The sequence below is a fragment of the Phoca vitulina genome, unplaced genomic scaffold (assembly GCF_004348235.1).
Source record: "Phoca vitulina isolate PV1807 unplaced genomic scaffold, GSC_HSeal_1.0 scaffold13, whole genome shotgun sequence".
Taxonomy (NCBI): Eukaryota; Metazoa; Chordata; class Mammalia; order Carnivora; family Phocidae; genus Phoca; species Phoca vitulina.
In genome coordinates, this window is record NW_022589716.1 from 4870636 (window position 1) to 4894951 (window position 24316).

General features: G+C 48.3%; 1 protein-coding gene across 1 annotated transcript; it reads left to right on the forward strand.

Annotated features, from left to right (window-relative positions):
- Positions 1–14539: 14539 nt before the first annotated feature.
- Positions 14540–23971, forward strand: CCR9 (C-C motif chemokine receptor 9). Its single transcript, XM_032412279.1, has 3 exons — positions 14540–14587; positions 21162–21208; positions 22823–23971. Exons 2-3 carry the CDS (start codon positions 21188–21190, stop codon positions 23909–23911), a joined length of 1110 nt encoding a protein of 369 aa, XP_032268170.1. The 5' UTR covers positions 14540–14587; positions 21162–21187; the 3' UTR covers positions 23912–23971.
- The last annotated feature ends 345 nt before the right edge of the window (positions 23972–24316 follow it).

Here is a 24316-nt window from a genome sequence, read left to right on the forward strand (position 1 = left end):
TGGGCTAGAATGTTACAACGATGCTCATGAGGCCACATGGGGAGCCATGTGGTTTGGGGTCAGGAAACCAGGTGCCTGCTGTCAGGCTACACCCACCAACTTATTCACTACCAAGTCAGGTGCCTCTTCATTTTGGCAGCTCAGAAATTACGAGCCGACAATCAGGTGGCACGGAAATCTGTCAACAAAGTTATCAGCTAATCAGAAAAATGTGCTTGGATGTGGTTTTAGACATCCTGAAAGCTAGCCCAATGTGGCATAGGGTGGAAATTGCTATGCCCAGGATGAGTGATGGGATGTGTGTGTGTGTGTGTGTGTGTGTGTGTGTGCGTGCACGCATTTGTGGTTGAACACAGAGAACCTGCCTTTGTTCTTAATGATCAGATGAATGATGAGAGATTCTGACAAATGGGATAATTTTGTAATAACTTTCTACAGAGAACTAATCATATATTTGCCCAAATTCAAAGTGTACATTTAAGACGAGTTATGGATTTTTTTGGTGCTCTTCAACAGATAGAAACACTTACTAGAATCTAAAATGTTTAATATTAATTATTTAACTATGCAATTTAGTCCTAAATACACTCTCCTAGTGAAATATTCAGTGATTACAGACAGAGAGAAGCTCTTCCTTGACCACCTCCCACCACCCCCTAACTTCTTTCCAGAGGTAAGCAGTGTGGTCATTTGGGTATGAAAGTCTTTTCTCTGCAATGATAAACATGCAGACAAATAGATAGTTATTTTGGTGTTTTGTTTTGTTTCCAACAGAAATACCATTATATTGAACACATCATCTGGAATTTGCTCTGTTCATTCAGAAACAGACCCTGGAGATCTCTCCCTGCTAATACATATAGAGGCACCTCGTTCTTTTTTTTTTTTTTTTTAAGATTTTATGTATTTATTTGACAGAGAGAGAGAGAGAGCACAAGCAGGGGGAGCAGCAGGCAGAGGGAGAGGGAGAAGCAGGCTCCCTGCCGAGCAAGGAGCCTGATGCGGGGCTCGATCCCAGGACCCCGGGATCATGACCCGAGCCGAAGGCAGACGCTTAACCGACTGAGCCACCCAGGCGCCCCCACCTCAGTCTTTTCAACTGCTGCATCGGATTCCATGGAATGAATATACCAGCCTTTACAAAATCATTGTCTTATTGATGGACATGGAGATTGTTTTCCGTTTTCACCAACACAAGTACCTTTGCTGTGATACCTCCTCGAGAGCACGCGTGAATATTCTCTAAAGGCGACAGCACTGTGGGACGGCTGAGACATGGGGATGCGAGCTTCGTATGTTAAAACACCCTCCTCTGATCCCCCTGCAATGGCTGAACCAATTCCCACACCCTCAGGAGCGTGAGATCCTAGGTCCCCTCTCCAGTGCTCAATATTAAAATTGTGGAGATTTGCCTTTTGAAGAGTGAAAATACTGCTGTTTAACATGCATTTCCCTGGTTATGAGTTAGAGAGAGCTCCCTTTCAAGCTGTTTTGCTTCCCTCATTTGGGAAAGGCCTCTGCACACTTTCGCAAGTTTTAAAACTGGGGTTATTTGTCTTTTTCTTTGGGATTTGTGGGAGCAACGCTCCTTTCCGAAGAGATATTGCAGAAAGCAAGTGGTGACAGACAGTTTTCTCTCTTTCAGAAAGTCATAAAAGCATCTGCTTGCATAGGAACGGAGGGGGAAAAAAAGCCTGTGGTGTGTGTCTGTGTCTGTGTTTTTTTCCATAGCGTGACTTCAACACCCACACATGTTTAGTAAAAACGGAGTGAAGCCCCCAAAGATTGCAACGGCAAAGATGAAAGACAAAGAAAAGTAAGGTCGTTCTATCAGACGCTTAATAACAAGAAGGGCAATTTTCAGCCAACAGCTGAAATGTGGCTTTCGTGTTCCACCGAAGGCTCACTTTGCAATCCCAGGGCCGGTTCCTTTGGCTCCTTTCCGTAGAAATCTTTTCGCTACCGGTAGCTTGGGATCTGGGCTCGTGCCCACCAGTTGCCCACCTAAGGAAGTGACGTCAGTCTGTGGCCCCCAGCTGGGGTTATCTGAGAGGCTCATCGCCCATGGTAGTGACAGAGACAGAGGAGTGCCAGATGACAACGGGGAGTGGCAGCCCGGGCTTCTTGACTTACCCTCAACCGCAAGGGAACTTATCTCCACAAGGCATCTTCCTGGGTGAAAGCTAAAGTCTGGGTGCTTGAGAAAGCAGGGCACTTAGGGGGTGCAGAGGGGCTGAGGAGGAAGGGGGCAGGGGAGCTGTCCTCTCTGTAGTCGGTTCTGATGGGTGTGTGTGGATGAGGCCCAGGAGCAAATTTAAAGATCATCTCCGAAGATGGGTGTGGTGTGGAGTAGAGCGCTGGGGATGTGTGACAGAATCCCTTTAGCCCTCTGTTTTATGTATCGTTCAAAAAGACTCTCGAGGGGTGAGGCTCCAGCCATTTTTCAAAACAGGCTTGGGAGAAGTAGTGTTTCCAGCCTTTGTGGAAGTGGCTAGCGAGATAAAAGGAAGCCCAGGCGAAGTTTGCAGCAAACGGACCCAAGAAGGGGCAGGGGACAGCTTGGCAAGCAGCAGGACCCCGCTGGACAGGTCGGGGAGCACAGATTGCTGGACCCGTCCCTACAGTTTCTGGTTCGGCGGGTGTGATGTGCCCCCATAGCTTTAACAAATGTCTGGGCGCTGCTGCTGGTGGTCTGGGGAACACCCTTTGACAACCACTGGGCTAGAGACAAGTTGCCAGGGAAACCTTTAATCAGGGAGAAAACAGATGCCGGGTAGGTGTTTTAGATGGTTGTGTCTGTGATCTCTCCTTCGGCTGCTGGGGGAGGGAAGTCAGAGGAGAAAGGTCCATGGACGCAAATGCTCTACAGCAAAGTCTGCAGATGGCAGATGAGGGACCAGGTCTGCCTGATGAGCTTCTAAAGGCAAGGGAGGCTCGAGTCCTTGGTGGTACTGACTGCGGAGCTGTGATGTCTTAGAAGGATCACCCTAGTCAAAACTGAGGGCCAGGGCCAGGATTAGATTAAGCTGGGATGGAGAATAAAATACGAGTGAGAAAGAGACCACATTCCACCCAGGTATTTATTATTTTAACCATTAAAATCCCATAAAATTAAAGTAATAAATACTACGCATGTGGCTAAATAAAGGTCAAGTCATTCTTTGAAGCCTAAAAACAAGAGACTCCTATTCTTTGTTCCTTTTTTCCTGGCTTCCCGTCCTAGTCCCCCAAACAAACATTTCTGTGCTTCTCAAACTTTTCTGGGTGCACAAATCCCATGGGAACCTTTTAAATGCCAGTTTGACTCAGTGGCTCTGGGGCAGGGCCAGAGATCCTACATTTCTAACCATTTCCCAGGTTATGCTAATGTTGGTCTGTGGGCCAGACTTTGTATTGGAAGGTTTTAAATCATTCTTTTAATTCTGTGTTTTGGTAATCAATTTTAGACATTATTCATATGCTTCTTGCTGTAATAGATGAGGATTTCCTTCCTATACCTAAAGCCTTATTTATCTTTCCATCTTTATGATATACTTTTAGTCAGTATTTTTATCAATATTAATAAACCATGTTTATACTACAGTGACAATGTAAAGTTGTTTAGTGAAGAGCCAAGTATAGTGAACTGTCATTGCAGTTCATTTCTTACAAAGCCTTTTGTTTTACCCAGAGTTTTAAATTGTTTTTCTTTTCTTCTTAACAACGTCTTGCTCATAATAATCCTGTTTCTCCTCCAAAAGCTCACCATAGCAGATATTCTATGAAGTCCCCTTTTCTCTGGAAGACTTCCCTACCTCCACTCACTTTAATTCTTTGCCAAATCCAAAAACAAACCGTTTCTGCCTCTGAGCAGCCCTCAAGCCATTCGCTCCTCCTAGAAAATCAGCCCTTATCCTACAATCTCTTACGTGCAAATCATTGCTCAATTGTAACACAACCTTCCAAAGCCATTTAGCTTCTTTACCCCCATCAGTAGAGATGTCTCTCTCTGCTTTTCTGTATCTCCCTTAGTCCTCCATTGTGCATCTGCATGTGTATGTGCTCAGGCACACACACACTAGTATATTTGTATACATACTGTGTATATACATACATGTGTATACCTCCTGATGTTTTCTTATTCTGTCTTATGTTAATTACTTGGTATTTGCTCTATCTCATGCAATAGAGAGTGATGGCTATAAGAATTTACCAATGGCTTATTGCACATCAGGGTTGTTTCTTACCCTCTCCTTCTGGCTCCTCCCCCTTTCTTGTTACCATTTTCCCCTGTCTTCGTTCTTCATGAAGACACCTTTTGCTTCCTCCTCTCCTCCACGTCCCTTTTTTAAGAGACATCTTTCTCTATGGAACCAAAACTAATTCATGAAAATAACAGCCACCGGAAAACCTTCAGGCTTTCAGCAGCCATGTGGTGGTGCAGGGAGGTGAAGGGGTGAGCATGTTGATGCTGTGTTTATGCCATGCTATTCACCTGTGTGTCCGCTGTTAAATCCTTCATTTAATATATGTCCAGCCAATAGGTCCATGTGCGGGATATGGACATTTGGTGATAGGGACTGTATCTTTTATAATAACTTCTTCTTAAAGGAAGCTCCTCCCTGTGTCTTGGAATGGCTCTTCTTTCCATACTTCAGCATAAATGTCACCACCTGGTGTCCCCAATTAATAGTCTCCATTTATCCATACCCTTTGAAGTGGACTTGGCAGCTCTCCCCATGGAGAGGTGGAGTCTATTTCCCCATTGCTTAAATCTGGGCTAAACTTATGACTTACTTTGACCATTAGGACGTGGACAGAAGTGGCCATGGCCAGTTCTGAACTCAGACCTCGAGAGGCCTTGTGCATGTCTACTCTCTCTGTTAGGACCTTATCATCAGCATGTGTCCAGACCCAGGCTAGCCGGCCGGAGGATGGGGGACCACATGGGTGAGCACGAAGACTGTAGTGCACAGCCAGCCCTGGTCAACTTGTTAGTGGACACAGATATATGAGCAGCCCCAGCTGAGGTCAGCTGAGGTTAGTTGAGACCAGAACTGCCCAGCTGAGCCCAGTTTAAACTGCAACTTATAGAATCAGGAGCTAAATAATAATCATTGTGGAGTGGTTTGTTAAGCAGCAATAGCCAACTGGTACACCTGGTTTATTTCCTTCAGAGCACTTCTCAGGAAATTCAGCTAGCTGCTCAAAGACTCTGCTTCCTTAAAAAGCACACACTCTGTCTTGTAGAATTATTATGGTACTTAATGGGATGATGTTTGTAAAGCTCCTGCACAAACTAGGTGCTCAGGACATTTATTTATTTTCTCTTTCCCTGGAGAAGATTGAGGATCACTGTCAGGAGGAAGCCTGAGCTACTCTCCCTGAGGAACAAGAGAGAAAGTCCCGAGAAAGCCCTGAGAGACTTTGGAACCATAAGAAGAAAGGTTGTTGGAAAGAGGGAGCCAGACAAAGAAACAAACAAAAAGCAGAAATAGACCCATAAGTACAGAGAACAAATTGATGGTTGCCGGGGGGGGGGGGGGGGGTGGGGCACAATAGGTGAAAGGGTGTGTGTGGGGGAAGGGGAACCCAGGGTGAGAGAGCAAAGCAAGCAAACCTGCTAATTCCATTGAATTGGGGTGATGTTCTTGCATTGTCATTGATCGGATTTCTCTGTAGTGTTGAGAAATGAAGTCTTTTTTTTTTTTTTTTTAAGATTTCATTTATTTATTTGACAGAGAGAGACACAGTGACAGAGGGAACACAAGCAGGGGAAGTGGGGGAGGGAGAAGCAGGCTTCTTGCTGAGCAGGGAGCCCGATGCGGGGCTCGATCCCAGGACCCCGGGATCATAACCTGAGCTGAAGGCAGATGCTTAAAGACTGAGCCACCCAGCCGCCCCAGAAATGAAGTCTTTTAACAGAAGAAGGACGAGCACTGTTGCTTTGACACCTGCAGAATGCCAGGCAACCATACAAAAGAGTAAACTGAGGCTCTGGGACACAGACCATGCAGTAAGTGTAGCATCGGACAGACCCAGATATAACCGTAACACTGTGATGACACCCTCCGACAGCAAGCATTGCTCATGAGCTAGGGCCAGGTACCAGGTCCTGGCATGGTTCTTGCCCATGTTAGCTCTTTTTGCCCTGACAGCAACCCTCCAAGGGGCTGCTATCGCCACATTTTACAGATAAGGAAAGTACTTGCCTGGGACACACAGTAAGCGGCTGTCACCCCAGCACGTTCTGCTGAGTGGGGACCTTTCACTCTCTTTCTTGGCCATCCCCAGAGGTGGGGGAAGAGTTCGAGAAATTGGATAGGTAGTAGGAGCCTCGAAAAGGAAAGAGAAATGAGTGAAATCTCTGAGGGCAACAGGAAGGAAAATGGGTCATCTCAGAGGTAATGGCGGGACTGAGGAGTAGAAGGGGACCTATTTCCCCGCAGCCTCTCTTCAGAGCTCCCTGGATGCAGGACAGCGGACGTCTCCCTCTTATGTCATTTGGAATATAGGGAGGAAAGTCTTCATCAATACGTGTCAGAGAAGGGGACAAGAAGAGGGGCCCCAAACTCCTGCAGCTTGAGATATATTGAATAAAATGCTCAACACCATGGAAAAACAAATTCTATGTTTAAAAAATATCAAGCAAATTTCTCTCCTGTAGGACCCCTCAGAACCTTCTCTCCCTCAGTACTCCTCAGAACCTTCTCTCCTGCAGGACCCCTCAGAACCTTCTCTCCTGCAGGACCCCTCAGAACCTTCTCTCCTGCAGGACCTCTCAGAACATTGTCTCCTGCAGGACTCCTCACAACCTTCTCTCCTGCAGGACTCCTCAGAACCTTCTCTCCTTCCGGACTCCTCACAACCTTCTCTCCTGCAGCACTTCTCAGAACCTTCTCTCCTGCAGGACCCCTCACAACCTTCTCTCCTGCAGGACTCCTCACAACCTTCTCTCCTGCAGGACTCCTCACAACCTTCTCTCCTGCAGGACGTCTCAGAAATTTCTCTCCTGCAGGACTCCTCAGAACCTTGTTTCCTGAGGGACTCCTCACAACCTTCTCTCCTGCAGGACTCCTCAGAACCTTCAATATGCTGCTTTGCCTGTTTTGCAAACAGTTTCACCTTTTGCTTGAATACCTACTCACACCTTGGGCCATGGGACTCAACTATGTTGTTCTGGGGCATATTTTTCTAAATGTGGTTAATACTGAAAACTGGATGACTATTTCTTAGACAAAACCCTGTGAGCAATCTGAGGCCCAGGATGGCGTCTTAATTCGTGATTCCCTGCATCCAGCAGGTAGAAGCTCAGTCAGCAACGGTGTGCTTGGCAGGCGTGTGGCTGAGAAGAAAACAGGAGCCCGGGGGCCTCGGGGTCAACTGCCCCTCCCCCACCCCCAAGAAGCTCTACTTTGGGCTCCATTGTAGGGACCTGCTCCTTTGATGTGGTTGTTTTGATGTGGCCATTTTGAAACTGAGGACATTTTGACACAGCTATTTTAATGCTGTGGAAATTTTCTGACTTTTTAAAAACACCAGCCATTTTGAACATTCAGCTTTTGAAAAAATTATCACGTATCAGTGTGGCATGGGGTCAGGGACAGGGCGAGGGTCAACATTGTGGGGAGGACAAGGGACAGGATGAGGCTGTGGGATGGGGGCCCATTTTTATTTACATTTTTTACAGGAAAAAAAAAAGAGTGAAAAGTTTAATGGTCTGATTTTTAGCGTCACCAAAAAGCACCCAAGTGTATAAAGCCTGTCAGTAATCAAGACAGTGTGGTATTGGGGAAAAGAATATGCAAACAGATCAATGGAACAGAATAGAGAGCCCGGTGATCGACCCCCATAAATACAGTCAACTGATCTTTGGCAAAGGAGATACAACGGAGCAGAGATAGTCTTTCCTACAAATAGTGCTGGAACAACTGGGCATCCCACATGCGAAAAAAAAAGACGAGTGAATGAGTCTAGACACAGACCTTGCACCTTTTACAAAAATTAACTCAAGATGGACCACAGATCGAAATGTAAAATGCAAAATTGTAAAACTCCTAGAAGACAACGCAAGAGGAAGCCCAGGTGACCTGGGGCATGGTGATGACTTTTTAGACACAACACCAAGGTGCAACCCATGAAAGACATCATTGAAGAACTGGACTCCACTAAAATTGCCAAACTGGGAAAGATAGCCAAAATAAGCCAAACTGGGAGAAGATATTTGCCAAAGACACATCTCGTAAAGGACTATGACCCCCAAATATACACGGAACTCTTAAAACTCACCAATAAGAAAACAACTTGATTTAAAAAGGGGCCACAGGCCTTAACAGACATCTCACTAAAGAAGATCTATGGATGACAGATAATCATATGAGAAGATGCTCCATGTCATATGTCAACAGGGAAATGCAAATTCAGATGACAGGGTATTACTACACACCTAGGAGAACGGCCAAAATCTGGAACATGGACCGCACCAGCTGCTGGTGAGTATGCGGGGCAACAGGACCACCCATTCAGTGCCGGTGGGAATGCAAAATGGTACGGCCGCTCTGGAAGACAGTTTGGTGCTTTCTTTTCTTTTCTTTTTTTTAAAGATTTTATTTATTTGACAGAGAGAGACACAGCGAGAGAGGGAACACAAGCAGGGGGAGTGGGAGAGGGAGAAGCAGGCTTCCCCCAGAGCAGGGAGCCCGAAGTGGGGCTTGATCCCAGGATGCTGGGATCATGTCCTGAGCTGAAGGCAGACGCTTAATGACTGAGCCACCCAGGCGCCCCAGTTTGGTGCTTTCTTAAAAGAAAAACTAAACATACTCTTACCACCCAATGTAGTGATCGAGTTCCTTGGTATTTGCCCAAAGGAGCTGAAAACTTATGTCCACATAAAAACCTGCACATGGACGTTTATAACAGCTTCATTCATAAGCCCAAACTTGGAAGCAACCAAGATGTCCTTTAGTAGGTGAATGGATAAATAAGCTGTGGTCCATCCAGACGGTGGAACAGTTTTCAGTGCTAAAAAAAAAAAAAAAAAAGGAGCCAACGAGCTACGAAAAGGCAGGAAGGAAACGTCAATGTATTTTATTAAGTGAGAGAAGCCAGTCTGAAAAGTCTACACCCAGTAGGGTTCCAACCCAAAAGGCAAACTATGGAAACAACAAAAAGTCAACGGTTGCCTGGGGTTGGGGGTGGGGGAGGGAGGGATGAAGGGGGGTGGAGCAGAGAGGATTTTTAGGGCGATGAAATGATTCTGTAGGATGATGATTCGGGTTCATGTCTTTACAGTCTGCGTTTGTCCAAACCCATAGTGAGTACAACACCAGGAGTGAACCCTAAGGTAAACTGTGGACTTTGTGGGGTAAGGATGTGTCCATGTAGGTTCATTGATTGTAGCAAATGTATCCTCCGGTGCAGGCTTCTGATCTTGGCGGGGTGGGGGGTGGGGGTGTTGCTCCTATGTGGCAACTGAGGATATGTGGGAACTCTCTGTACCTAAAACCACTGTAAAAATGGTCTTTTTATATATTAAAAAAAAAAAAAAAGCCTGTCAGCGCATCTGGCTTTATCGTTGTCAGTTGTCATCGTTCACTACAAAGATTCCCCAGCAGTTAGCAGGGGCCCTCCTTCCATCTGGGGTATGGGGGGGAGGGAGGGAGGAGGGAGGGAGGAGGTGAGTGCTCTGAATTCACCCCATGCCTCCCAGTGGGGGAAGTGGGAGAAGGGACAGTGGTGGCAGAGCGGGTTCCTGCGGTGGCCCAGTGAAGGGGAAGCTCTAAGGCTTCTGGTCGGTAGGAGCTCGTGCTGAAAGCCTGCCCAGAAACCTGGTTTTACTGTTTCTCCTGAAGTTTCCCACACGGCAGCCCATGATCTATTAGAAGTGGAACCTGGGACTTTCCATCACACCTGGCATCAGATCAAAACGACAGCCTCTGGCCTCGAGTCCCCACAGATTGGGCCCTTCCTGTTTCTCTGGCTGCCCCCCCCACACCTCTCTGTCCCCCAGTGGCTCCGTCCTCTCATCTTTGGACACATCAGGCTCTTCCTGACACCTGTTCCCGCTGCTGGGAATGGTCATCCCAAGCTTCACCTTCGTGGGAAGGTCCTGGGATTCAGGTCTTAAATGTCACCTCTTGGGCGCCTGGGTGGCTCAGTCGGTTAAGAGTCTGCCTTCGGCTCAGGTCATGATCCCAGGGTCCCGGGATCGAGCCCCACATCGGGCTCCCTGCTCCTCAGGGGAGTCTGCTTCTCCCTCTCCTTTGACCTCTGCCCCTCCCCACTGCTTGTGTGTGTAATCTCTCTCTCTCAAATAAATAAATCAAATCTTTTAAAAAAGAAAAAAATGTCGCCTCCTTAGTGAGCCCTTCCTAGCCACCTGGTGTGAAGGAGTCTGTTTGTCAGCCACTCCGTCACCTCTCTCTGCTTTAATTCTCTGCATTTTTATTTAATATTATCTGTCTTGTTTCCTGCTCCATCCCTACCTCTGAGATCAGGGCTGGCAAGTTGTAGGAACTGGACCAATCCATGTTGAATGAAGGATTGCCGTGAGATCTTCCAGTGAGACAAAGCGGGCAGGGCGGGAGGGGCCCCTTTTATCATTCATAGATGGGGCAAATAAAATCGCCAAGCCCGCAGCTAGTCTCACGATCCACGTGCTATGAGCACCGGATCTCAGGAGGTGTGGATGACATTTCTTTCTCTTCTACGTCGCTTGTGTCCTGCAAGAGCTTGGCAGGTGCACCGAGAACCCTTGACCTGCCCTGAGCTTCTGTACTTGTGCCACTGACATCTGACGCCCCATGCATCCCTATCTGCTGAAACCAACATTTCCTCTCCCTCGCTGTCTCTATGGAAGGTACCCACGTGTCTCCAGAGCCTCCGAATGATCTTGCTCCCCGGGCTCCTGCAAGAGCCCATCATTTGCCGGCTCCTCTGGGTCCCACATCTCTCCCATCCCTCTCATTGCTTCTGCTGCTGTGTGGTGTGGACCCCCCACTCCTTCCCTCCCTCTCTCCTTCCCTCCATCTCTCTCCCTCTCTCTCCAAATATGAGCAACGTAAAGAATCTACAGGTATCGGGGCGCCTGGGTGGCTCAGATGGTTAAGCGTCTGCCTTCGGCTCAGGTCATGATCCCAGGGTCCTGGGATCGAGCCCCACATCGGGCTCTTGGCTCAGCGGGGAGCCTGCTTCTCCCTCTGCCTCTCTCCCTGCTCATGCTCTCTCTCTCTCTCTCTCTGTACCTCTGTGTCTCAAATGAATAAATAAAATCTTAAAAAAAAAAAGAATCTACAGGTATCCTGGAAAAACAGTGCCGGCTTTAAGCCTACTGTGGCAGGAGGGACCCCCCCCCCCGTCCCCTTTCAAGCCCCTCTGAGCTCCAGGAGAGGAGAGTGGCTTTGCCCCTGGCTTGTAGCAGAATGAGCCGTCCTGAGGTACAGATACTAGCAGCAGCGTAGACCTGTGCTGCCCACTGTGGTGGCCACTAGCCGCCTGTAGTTATTTACGTGTGAATTGAAACCAGTTGCAAGACAATAAATACAATACATCAGTTTCTCAGTCACACTAGCTACAGTTTAGGTCCTCATCAGCCACCTGTGGCTGGCGGCTGCCCATTGAACCTACAGATAGAGAACATGTCCCCCACCCTAGAAAGCTCTATTGTCGGATGGCTCTATCCTGAACCCCCAGCACTTACAGGAGGTGTATCTTTTCCATTAATGTAGTCAAAAAACTATTTGTAAGCGCCTAGAATGTGCTGCTGGGCTGCAACCCACGGTCCCTGTCCTCGTGGAGTTAGTGGACAAAGAGGGGTCCTCACCAATTTTTTCCCTCGGAAGTTTGCCCTGGGACTCCTTGTACCTGCAATGATCAGACCCTCACCACCAAACTGCTGTGAACCCCTTCAAGATGCTTTGGGCTCCCCAAGTTAGTAAGGCCTTCCTTAATTGATGAAGAGTAGAGATCTAGCGTGGCTTCTTCCAAAGACCCCACCGTGCCTTTGGAATATGACTGTCCCACTCTGTATGGAAGGTTCTGGAAGGAGGCAGGATTACGACTCTAGTTTAAATACGGAGAATCTGGGAAGCAGAGGATGCAAGCAAAGCGCATTTCCTCTCTGCCAGAGACAGTGTTAGACACGTGGAAGGTGGGGGACAAGCAGGAGGGAACCCAGACGTGGTGCTCCTGTTGGCCCCTGCAACTAGGTATGCGGGTCTTTCCTCTGTTGCAGGCAGCAGATCTTGTGGGCTCCGGCATCCATTCCCCCAGGTACTCCCTCAGCTGGCCCTGGGACCAGGGGACACGCACGTACTGCCCTGCCCTCTAGAACTCTCCTTTGACAGGGTAAGAACACAAAAAGAGAAATGCCCTCTGTCCAAGGACACCTGCAACCTCATAAACACCCAGCTCTGAATTCCACCTGCACATGGAGAAACACGGCGAGGGGACAGAAGTCGGGGGTCCTCCCCACGAGGAACGAACCTACACTGGACGACAGCAAAAGGAATCACATTGGTCTTGGCTCCTTGGAGAAATCAGTTCTCTCTTTTTCCTCTTCATGTCTCCCTGCCTCCCCAGCCTCCAGCCTCCTCTCTGCATCCCTGGGGAGGGGGCTTGGGTGTTCTAAAGCAGCCCTTCTAGAACTTGGTGCTGCCTGAGCTTCCCTACCTCGCCTGGACTACGAGGGACCACACAACGGAAGCAATCACCCCATGACAGCACATTTATCCTTCTCGTCTTCCCTGACCCCCTCCCCGACTTCCCTTCCTCCCACCAGCCTCACCCCAACCCTCAGTGTCTCCCTGGGATGCCCTTACCTGGTGAAGAAATGGCTTGAGTCCTGAGGACGTGGAAGGACAGCATCTTCCCAGCCAGGGGGTTCCTGCACCCATAGCACGTGTCTCAGCCTCCTGAAAGCACTCCCAGGCCCCCGGGCCAGCCCCCCGGGGGAGAAGCAAGCACTCTGCTCCCCCGGACCGAGGAACGGCCCAAAACCAGTTCAGGGAGCATTTCTCCTCTCTATTGCGCCTTCTTTTCTCTGTCCAGAATCGCAAATGCAGAGGGAGAAGTGAAAGGCCAGAGCCCTTGGCTGGGGGACCGTTTTAGACACAATACTCAACGACTCTGGGCCGAGAGCAGGGAAGTCATGGTTCCCTCAAGGCTCTGCTGAATCAACGGGTGCTTTCATTCTTACTGCTCACGGTCGGTAGCTCTCGTACGTGCTGCTCGTCGGCCTTTCCCATGGAGAGAGTAAACGGAACCGCATCTGAGGCATCACTGTGCTCTGCGTGAACGGACGGTGACAGATGGGCCGAGGGTCTGCGGAGGGCCACACTCTGCCGCCCCGGGGAGTCCATGGGGCGACGAATGCCCCGAAGAGAGGAAACCGGTCTCCACAAGGGTGTAGCTGTGATTTTTCCCCCAGAACAAAGATAAAAGAGAGGTCTTCGTCGTAATGACAAGGAACTGACTTGGGTCTTTTTCTCTGTTACAGGCAGCAGAGGGTATGGGCTGCAACTTCTATTCCAGGGTTATGCCCTTACACGCCCCTCCATCGCCAGCGCAGCACCTGACCCTGGGACCCGGGAGGGGTGCAATTATGTCGTGATCGAAGGCCCTACCAGAGCCGTGGGCTGCAGACCTTCATCTGTGGGCTTCATTAAGAACATAATATCTCATACGTTTGGGCTTTTACAAAAATGTCATTGAAACAGCCATCATTAACCAGATGAAACGTGCTGTCGGTGTCCGTGTATCGGATGGATAGTGGTCACGTCAAAATGAAAGCTTACTGTATCTGACCCCAACTTTAAGGTGTCTGTGACCCTCCAACGCTCCCTGGCTTCCTAGACATCACACGCGTGACTTTCTAAAGCAGCGCCCTTCAGTCGGATTTTCAGAGATCTGTGCCGTCTGCTGCAGAAGCCACCCACCTCCGTGGGGCCACTGAGCACTGGCAACATGGATGCCGTGACCAAGGAACTAGCTACATTTCAATCAGTTTGGATTTGAAAAGGGCCCCGTGGCCAGTAGCGACTGTGTCTGCCTCAGGTGGGAGGGCTCTACGGGTCTGGGCAAAGCTGCCAAGGCCAAAGAGGGTGACACGGTGACGGACAGTGCTGGGGGCGCTGGGCCCCTGCAAGTCCAGCCAGACCTGGGGGAGACCTTAGCAAGCTGGCAAAGCTGAGCGCTCTCAACAGCCTCTCTTCCTCCCCGCCCCCCCCGCCCAATTTCCCTGTAAGTAGCTGTGCTGTCTAGGAAAAGACATTGTTCTGAGCCTCTCCCGGCTGTAGACGAGTCTTCAGGGAAGATGGTTTCCCTTAACCCAGTGGTTCTTGGTTTTTCACTTCTGGTTGCAAATCATCAACTCTGCTGATTGCTGGAGCTGCAGCTGGTGACTCCCCATCCCCACCCTCCAGGGCCACCCCCCCAGTGACAACGCAGGCAGGGGTGGCCTGACTTCCTTTAGAGTGTTTTTGCCGATGTCGTCTGCACAGAGCGCATAGAAGCCTTGCCCCTCATCCCAGGCAGAGAGCAGACCAGCCTTCCTCCCACACACAGCTGGTGGGGCCACCTTCTCCTGGACCCTCTCCTGCTGCGCTCCACAGTGAGTATCACCCTTCTCATCCTCGTGTCCCAGGGTCTCCTGTGCCCTCGCTGTGCATTGCTTTGATGGCTTCTAAAACCCAGGCTTTTGCTCATTTGTCCAGTGGTCATGAGCACCAGGGGCTTTGCTAGAAGCTTCCAGGGAGGCAAAGGTGAATCAGGTAGTGGCTTGCCCAGGCTTCCTAGGATGAGTAATAAGACACCCTCCCACCCACATATGTGAAGTAAAGGTTCAAGGCAGTCTGTTCTGTGATTTGTTCCTTACAGGAGGGAGAAGCAGGCACTCGGGACAGGTGACAAGAAGGTGGTCAGCACTAGGAGAGTGAAGCCCCCAGGAGGGCCTTGGGTCTGAGAGACTGCCCCATGGACAGGATGCCCGGGGCAGCATTCTCTGTAGCAGTGAGAAATTGGAAGCAAGCAAACTTTGCACCGAGAGGTGACTGGTTAAGTGAACTGTGACATAACCAGACAATGGAATACCCCACAGCTATCCAGTCTGACGAGAGCTCCACGTTAATCCGCAAAAGTGGGCTGGGAAAGAACGTTAACTAGAAAGCCGGATCGATAAAGATTTGTGCAGTCCGATTCCCTTCCCATTAACTGTGTGTGTGAGGTTATGTTGCAGAGAAAACGTCTAAAAGGATGCATCTCAGAAAGTGACCAATAGCCAACCCAAGAAAGGGTTGTTTGAGCAGTTTTAATTGTCGTCATCGTATTGATTTGCTCTGGGGTTGTTGTTGTTGTTATTTTTGTGCAATATGAAATGTACAAAATCTCCTTTATAATCAGAAAACAGCAAAGCTCCTTTATTTTCAAGGACTCCTCAGTGACTACGGCTTTGTCTTTTCCAACACGCGTACCCTCTGCAGTTTCCCGTCAGCCGAGGCTCTGTAGCTGACCAGTGCGACAGGCGAGCTGTCGCCGAGCCCGGAGCTGGACATGGGGGGCGGCCACCAGCCTGCCGGAGCCCGTCTCCTCCTCCCTCTGCTGAACAAGCCCCTGGAGCTGGACATCTCTTTTCTCCATATCTGTCTGTCTGCTCTGAAGCCCCTCACCAGGACTCCCCACTCACAGGCTACTGCGGGGCAGGGGGCGGGCGCCCGACCCAGGCTTGCACCCTGCTAGACAGCTAGACAGCTCAGAGACCCTGCTTTCAGGCCGTGTTAAAAAAAAGCAGAGCTACCAAAAAAATGCAAGAGATGATTCAATCTCAGTGTAGCAAAGTGAACAAAAATCAAAGTAACACCCACATTCCTCACTCGCATTAGTATCTGTATCCAGCTCACCGGCTCCAGTGAGCAGGGAGGCTGGGGTTCCATGATGAGGTTTTTTTAAAGTAAACTCTACACCCAACAATGGGGCTTGAACTCACAACCCAGAGATCAAGCATCCCAACGTTCTACTGAGTTAGCCAGCCAGGCGTCCCTCCATGATGATTTTCGTGTCAATTACTTAAGGACAGAGGAGAACAGAAAAATAATGGTTGGATAGTAATGGATGCCAGCCTAACTTTTCTCAGAGGTACTTTTTTTTTTTTTTGTAAATTAACAGCTCTCTCTTCCTTCTACCACCACCAAAGCTCCTATACACATCTCCTATTTTCTGGCTTTCATGCCTTTGTGGATACGTTTCCCTGCTCTTGAGCAGTGTTCTCTCCCCTCATTGCACTTCCCCATCCTCCCCAGCCTTCAAGAGTCAGCAAAAAATGTCACCTCCTCAATGAAGCCCTCTTGGGTTTCCCTAGCACTGGAGTCATGATTTCCTCCTCTTAATTCCCAAAGCGATTGGTAGCATTTAGCATTGTTGGTATTTGCAGCAATGACGTATCCATTGTACTTGAATGTGAGCTTCTTGAGGACATGGATCATGTCTCATACCGTGTTTAAGCCAAGCAGGTGTATCTGGTGTCAAGACACACTGAAGGAGTAGCTGCGGGATGCAGAATGTTCCCTCTTTCTCACACAGCCCTTTGCATTCTGCAAAGAGCATTGCACTTGACCTTGCCACAAGCCCTTGCAAGCCAAGGAAATCTAGGCTCGGTGAGGGCATGTCGCTTCTTGCTAAGGTCCCATAGGCAGAAAGGGATGGACCCAGGGACAGCTGGGGGTCCGTCGTGCTTCCCCTCACCACATCCATTATGCTGCGGGACATGGGCAGGCTTTTCAGATTTGAGCGGTTGCAGCCCCATAATGAGGCCACCCTAACACGGGCGAGAAGAGATTGGTGCAGTGCTGAGCCAGACACTGGAGCACTCCCAGCAGACCCGAAAGGGGCCTGCTTTCAGTATGCTTTGTTATGTGTGGGTGTTTGCCTCCTTCTCAGGGGCGAGAAGAAAATGAAAGCGAGCTTGGAGACTTTGCAATTGGTGCAATAAAATCTCCCAAGAGTATTCTGTTGGAGGAGGGGAACTAGATGGAGGGACTTCGGCAGTGTCTTTTGATGGTGGGTCTAGGGAGGAATAGGTTTTGATTTTACTCTTTGACTCTCTCTAAATTTTCCATGAGCCAGACACACATTTATAACAGCAACAAGACAAGCTTCACAAAAAGCTAATGTAGGATCTCAAAGTCGCAAAAAGTAGCCACAGAGAATTTAATTACCAGTCCTGGCTACCTTTCAGGCCACCTGGAGCAGGCTGTGAGTACCTTCTGGGGATGAGCTTTGCAAACAGGTGTATGGTGTAGGGAATGGAAGCACCCTGGGGCTTCTTTAAAAAAAAAAAGTTGACAAGTTATTTTTACGATAGTTCTTAAAATAAAATTTCATGCACAAAGTAAAATATTTAAATGGTTTACAAAACCTAAAGGAAAAAAATGAAAGTCTCACTTTCCACTGGCCATAATTGTTCAATCTCCTTCCAGAAAATGTTTCAGTACTGATGAGCAGTGAAGTGTGTAACTTTTACATATTTAAAAAAAAAAAAAAAAAGTCTTCTACCTTGCGTTTCTACCTGATGCTCTTGGTGACCTCCTTATATCAGTGTGAGGTCTAATTTATTCTCTTTATGGACTACTTGTGCGTTATTGAAGAATGTATCAAAATATCACCAATTGCTGGGTATTTAGGTTGTTTCTAGTTTTTTTGTTCTGCAGAAAAAATGCTGCCACATGCATCTCCCAAGGTGTGTCTTTATGTTCTTTTGTGAGAATAACAATAGGGCAAGTTTCCAGCAGATCAAGTGCTGAGTCAGAGCTGTTGTGCTTTGTAAATTTTGACAGAGATAGCTTCATCCTCTGAAAAGTTTGCACAGGGCAAGGGCAAGAGGGCAGGAGGGGTGCAAATATTAACCATCCTGTCTCCAGCACTGGGGAAACCCCAAAGGGCTTCACTGAGGAGGTGACATTTTTTTTTTTTTGCTGACTCTTAAAGGCTGGAGAGTGTGGGGACACGCAATTTACACTCCCCACTAACTAGCTATAACTAACCATAACAAAAGCCATTCTTTCTTCTTTATATGACTTTTTTCCCTTGGGAGTTTGTTTTCTTTGATATTATCTCTTCATATTCAGGCTTTTTATGCAGGTAGAAAGGAAGCCCCAGGTACTAGAAATATATGAAGTGTTTTCTGGCTAATGTCTCAAAAACCTATATCCCTGATCCCCAAGCTGTCATAGAATTACACGAGCTGCTTTGGGAATTTCCACGTTTAACTGGGCATTTTTTTTTTTTTAAAAAGATTTTTTAAAAAGATTTTATTTATTTGACAGAGAGAGAGAGAGATAGCGAGAGCAGGAACACAGCAGGGGGAGTGGGAGAGGGGGAAGCAGGCTTCCCGCAGAGCAAGGAGCCAGATGCGGGGCTCAATCCCAGCACCCTAGGATCATGACCTGAGCTGAAGGCAGACGCTTAATGACTGAGCCACCCAGGCGCGCTGAAAAAAGAATTTATTTTTTAAGAGCATGTTTCAGAAACAAAATAGAGGACAGTAAAGTCAATGGGACGATATGGAATTTGGCGGCGGGGCGAATCTCTGAGATGAGGCCAACATCCCTGCTCCCAAACATCCACCACTAATTTCAGCATCCATTGGTGAGTTTCCAATCCTAGGATTCCTTCTGTAGCTAGTAGCTGGCACCATAAGAAGAGCTTTCTCGCCTCTTCATTTATTTTCTCATTTATTTGCATCAGTATGGATTCCTGGAGCCTCACGTAATTGGATGTGCTAGAATGATTGCCACCATTACTTAATTTGGTGCCCAAATCACCTCCGATTTGGCTAGTGGGAGCCCCAGCAGGTTGGCACCTACGTCCTTTTGACGAGTCCTCATGGTCCTTCAAACACTTGCTTCCTGATGCAAAAACAAAAAACAAACAAAAAAACAATCAGTTCCAGGTTCATCTTAGTTTCTCTGCCCCAGCTCCGGAGTCAGACTTTTCTCTAGAGTCCTGCTTCCTTTTCGTAGAGGAAGGTATTTAGAAACTAAGATCTGGGCACTGGATGCTTATTCTGTTGTGTCATTTCTTCTGGGTCCTTTCAGGAGACAATACATGTACATATACACACAAATCATCTGTCCGTCTGTCTATTATCTATCTATCTATCTATCTATCTATCTATCTATCTATCTAAGCTTTAAAAACATGAGTCCAGGGACGCCTGGGTGGCTCAGTCATTAAGTGTCTGCCTTCCGGCTCAGGTCATGATCCTGGGGTCCTGGGATGGAGCCCCGCATCGGGTTCCCTACTCGGCGGGGAGCCTGCGTCTCCCTCTCCCTCTGCCCCTCCCCTCTGCTCATGCTCTCTCTCTCTGTCATGCTCTTTCTCTCAAAATAAATTAAAAAAATCTTCAAAAAACTAAAAAATAAAAACACGAGTTCATCTTGAGCCCTCAATTCCAATAACCAGCACAAGGCACTCCCCAGGCATTTTTGAGAAGTTGCTGGCAAGAAGGTCGCAAGGCACAAGTTCTGGCCACCTTCTTCCTCGCCTGCTAAAGGCCAGAGAGGACTCTGAGGAAGGAAGAAAACTAGAACGTTTTCACGAGATTTCACTGTTTTTCCTTTCTTCAGTTGAACCACTTTATTGGGGTCCAACTACAAAGAAACTGCACATTTTTAAAGTGCAGAATGTCAGTTCTGACATACATATATGCCCACGAAACCTTCACAGGATCAGTAGAGCGAGCATATTCTTCACCCCCACCCCCCCAGGCTTCCTGGTGTGCCTCTGCCCCTCCCCCTCCCCCCTCCCCCTCAGCACACCCTCCCCTGCCTCTTTCCCTCTCTTACCAGGAAATCACTGGTCTGCGTTCTCTCACAATAGATTAGTTTGCATTTTCTAGAATTTTATGTAAGTAGAATCACACAGTATGTGCTGCTTTGGTCTGGCTTCTTTACTTAGCATAATTATTTTGAGAGTCATCCGTGTGGCTCTGTGTGTATCTGTTGCTCATTCTGATTCCATTGTGTGGCCACGCCACGGTTCGCCTATCCCTTCCCAAGACTTGACAGACATTTGGGTTGTTTCCAGTAACTCCTACTTTAAATAAAGCTGCTGTGAACATTCGTGTATCAGTCTTTGTATGGACACATGCTTGTGTTTTTGTTAGGTAAGTACATGGGAGCAGGATGGTTAGATCACAGGCTGAGTGTATGTTTAACTTTTTCAGAACCCGACAAACCGTTTTCCAAAGTAGTTGTACCACACATCAGGTGCTGAAAACTGCCGTACTTTCAGAAAAGGAGGTTCAGTCACAATGCTGTATTATGGAAAGGAAACCAAAAGGTTAAGGTTGGATCTATGAAGGGGAATTGTTTTCTTCTAGAAATTTAGGGCGTGGTGCTGGACGTGGTTCTTTGGAATATGCTCCCTAAAAGTATAAAAAAAATGGCCAGCTCAGGCAGAGACCCTTCCTTGAAGAGAGGCAAGCCGTTTTTCCCTGAGTCATGTCGGGGTGGGTTTACAGAGATTCAAAGCACATACAAACAATAGCCAAGATCTATTTAAGTCAGCTTGGAGGCTCTTTGTGTTAGGGAACTAACTTCATCTTCTTTGCTAAACAAATCCTGGGACCTCCTTTTCCTGCTGGAGTCAGGGGACAGAGAAAATAGGGCCCAGTTTCCTATCCTGGGCTTGTAAATGGAGCCTGTAGGTAGGCGCTGGGGCTCTGAACCCCTCTGGGAGAGAGACCCAGCCCTTGTCCCCCCATGTCCTTGCCACCTGGTTACCCTGTGGAGTCTGGGCCCAGAGGGTTCTCAAGTCAACCTCTGTCCTATGATCTTCAGGAGCCCCCTGGTTGATAAAATAAAGGTGGGGGCATTTAGCAAAACAGCTCTGATTGAGAAGTTGAGTCAAGAGAGAACGAGCTAATGTAAAAAGTACGTGCTGGGAAAACATTGAGGCCCCGAAGGGCTCTCAGAGGAGAGGTTTCTCTCATTCCTCTGTTAATGACCAAGATCATTTTGAAATCTAGAATATTCAGCTTGACATCAGTGTCCTGTGGACTCTAACTTTTGCTTGGGATTCTTTCTTTTCATAAGAACAAATGAATTTAACATTCAATTTCCACCTTTAGGTGTTTATTACTGTTCTTTTGTAAGACAGACCTCCTTTTGATTTTTGTCCTCTCTTTCTAGAAGCAAGCTTGCATCTCTGATCCATCATGATGGCCACAGAATTCACAGTGAGTATAGCCATGCTCCTCAGTCTCCTCCAAACGTACTGTCGTCTTGCCTGTTTTGGGGAGTGTGGGAAGGAACCCGCGGTGGGGAGGGATTTCTCTGCGCGGTCCCCCTGGGGCAAGATCTCAGCTGAGCTGTGCCCCAGAGGGGCCATCGGCCCTGGCACAGAGGTCTTTGCAAACACACAAAGCCAGAAGAACTTTGGGGTATGTGGTGAAGTGAGAGGAAAATGCTATTTGAGATTTTATCAACAGGTAAGCGTGTTTATGATTTTTAACTAGATGAGCTTGGTTCTGTATGTCTGTTCTTTTTTTTTTTTTTTTTTTTTTTTTTTTAAGATTTTATTTATTTATTTGACAGAGAGAGACACAGCCAGAGAGGGAACACAAGCAGGGGGAGTGGGAGAGGGAGAAGCAGGCTTCCCGCCGAGCAGGGAGCCCGACGCGGGGCTCGATCCCGGGACCCTGGGATCATGACCTGAGCCGAAGGCAGACGCTTAACGACTGAGCCACCCAGGTGCCCCCTGTGTGTCTGTTCTGAAATCAAGACAAACAAGGGTGAGGGACAATCCATAATGTGGTTTAAAAAAAAAAACAAAACCCTGGTGAGCCCATCGGTTGGGCTTCTTGCATAACAGGACAGAGCCTTCAGAGAAACCACAGAATGGTCTATGGGTGTTCGACTTATACAGCTGCACAGGGCCCGTACTTAAAAGTGCCACCTGTTTGATTTAATGGTCTGCTGTCTTGAAATTCTTAACAAATTTTGAACAAGGGATCCTGAAAATTATGTTGCCTGTCCCAGTGTTTGTGTATGTGCATGCACGGGAGAGGGCATGAATGTGTGTGTGTGTGTGTGTGTGTGTGTGAGTGTGAGTGTGTGTGTGTGTGTGTGTGTGTGTGTGTTGGTGTTTCATGAGCAGAGGATACATAGCTTTCAGAAGACTCAGAGGAATCTGGACCCAGAAAAGTTAAGGAGCCTCTAAGGAACCTTTTGGGAGTATGGAATAGAGAGGAGAAATCAGAATCATTCAGAGTTTGATAAAAGTTTTGTGCCCATCATTGGTCCCAAAGGGGTCATACCCTGTCTGAGCACTTGTCACATGTCCTGTCACTGTTGGTTTGCCTGTGTGTGCCCTCCACTAGGAGATGGGTTCCACAAGAGTGGGGAACCCTGTCTGACTTAGCTGCTACTGCATTTTTAGCACGCACACAGTACCTGACGTAGCCTCGGTGTGCGATAAACATTCGTTGAACGTATAAATCTGCCAGGTGATCCAAGCAGACGCTCTCAGAAATGCCTACTTTCGGGGCACCTGGGTGGCTCAGTTGGTTGGGCGACTGCCTTCGGCTCAGGTCGTGAGCAGTCCCCTGCTCGGCTGGGGGGTCTGCTTCTCCCTCTGACCCTGTCCCCTCTTGCTCTGTCTCACTCTGTCTCTCAAATAAATAAATAAAATCTTAAAAAAAAAAAAAGACATGCCTACTTTCCATGCATACGTGTCTCTGTCTTGTCATAGACTTTTGGGATGGGGAGGGTCATGTGGTCCACACCTCTGCCACACTGCAGTCCTCCAAAAGATTGTCCTTGACCTAACGGTGTCTGGTATCTCCTTGCAGAACCCCATCTCTAACATATCCGACGACTACAGCTACCACTCCACGTCTTCCATGGATGACTACGTGAACTACAACTTTCCGGACTTATTCTGTAAGAAAAACAATGTCAGGCAGTTTGCGAGCCACTTCCTCCCACCCTTGTACTGGCTCGTGTTCATCGTGGGCGCCGTGGGCAACAGTCTGGTCATCCTTGTCTACTGGTACTGCACACGAGTCAAGACCATGACCGACATGTTCCTCTTGAATTTGGCAATTGCCGACCTTCTCTTTCTCATTACCCTCCCCTTCTGGGCCATTGCCGCCGCTGACCAGTGGAGATTCCATCCCTTCTTGTGCAGCATGGTCAACAGCATGTACAAGATGAACTTCTACAGCTGCGTGCTGCTGATCATGTGCATCAGCGTGGACCGGTACATCGCCATCGCTCAGGCCATGAAAGCGCAGACCTGGAGGCAGAAAAGACTCCTGTACAGCAAAATGATCTGCTTCACTGTCTGGGTGTTGGCGGCCACACTCTGCATCCCAGAAATCCTGTACAGTCAACTCAAGGAGCAATCTGACATCACCATCTGCACCATGGTTTACCCTAGTGAGCAGAGTGCCACAGTGAAGTCGACTGTCTTGACCCTGAAGATCGTCCTGGGCTTCTTCCTCCCTTTCGTGGTCATGGCGTGCTGCTACACCATCATCATTCACACTCTGTTACAAGCCAGGAAGTCATCCAAGCACAAGGCCCTGAAGGTGACCATCACTGTCCTTACGGTCTTTGTCCTATCTCAGTTCCCCTACAACTGCATTTTGTTGGTGCAGACCATCGATGCCTACACCGTGTTCATTTCCAACTGTGCCATTTCCACCAACATTGACATCTGCTTCCAGGTCACCCAAACCATCGCCTTCTTCCATAGTTGCCTGAACCCCATCCTCTATGTCTTTGTGGGTGAGAGATTCCGCCGGGATCTTATGAAGACCCTGAAGAGTTTGGGTTGCATCAGCCAGGCGCAGTGGGTCTCGTTCATGAGGAGAGAGGGAAGCGTGAAGCTGTCATCCATGCTGTTGGAGACAACCTCGGGGGCTCTCTCCTACTGAGGGGTCTCTGCTCCGACATGGATGGCCGTCTTCGGAAGTCATGAGAAATCCAGGTACGGCTGCCCCACGGATGCAACTGGAGGGAAACCAATGACGAAGAAGAAAAAGGAAGTGTGGAAAAAGAAAAACCCAGAAAAAGATGAATTTGGGCAATTACTTAATTTAGACTTTCCAAGCCAGAGTTTTCCAAATTGACTGGCTGTCCCATGAGACTGTCACTGTCATTGGCAGCAATGGCCGCAATTTTCAAAGGAGGACCAACAGACGATCTTGCAGACCACCCTGGCTTTTTGCCACTTGCCCGAGCATTAATGCAACTGACCTCTGGAGGAGGCATCTGACTTCCTGTCCTGCGGAACACCCTGGCTTTTTGCCACTTGCCCGAGCATTAATGCAGCTGACCTC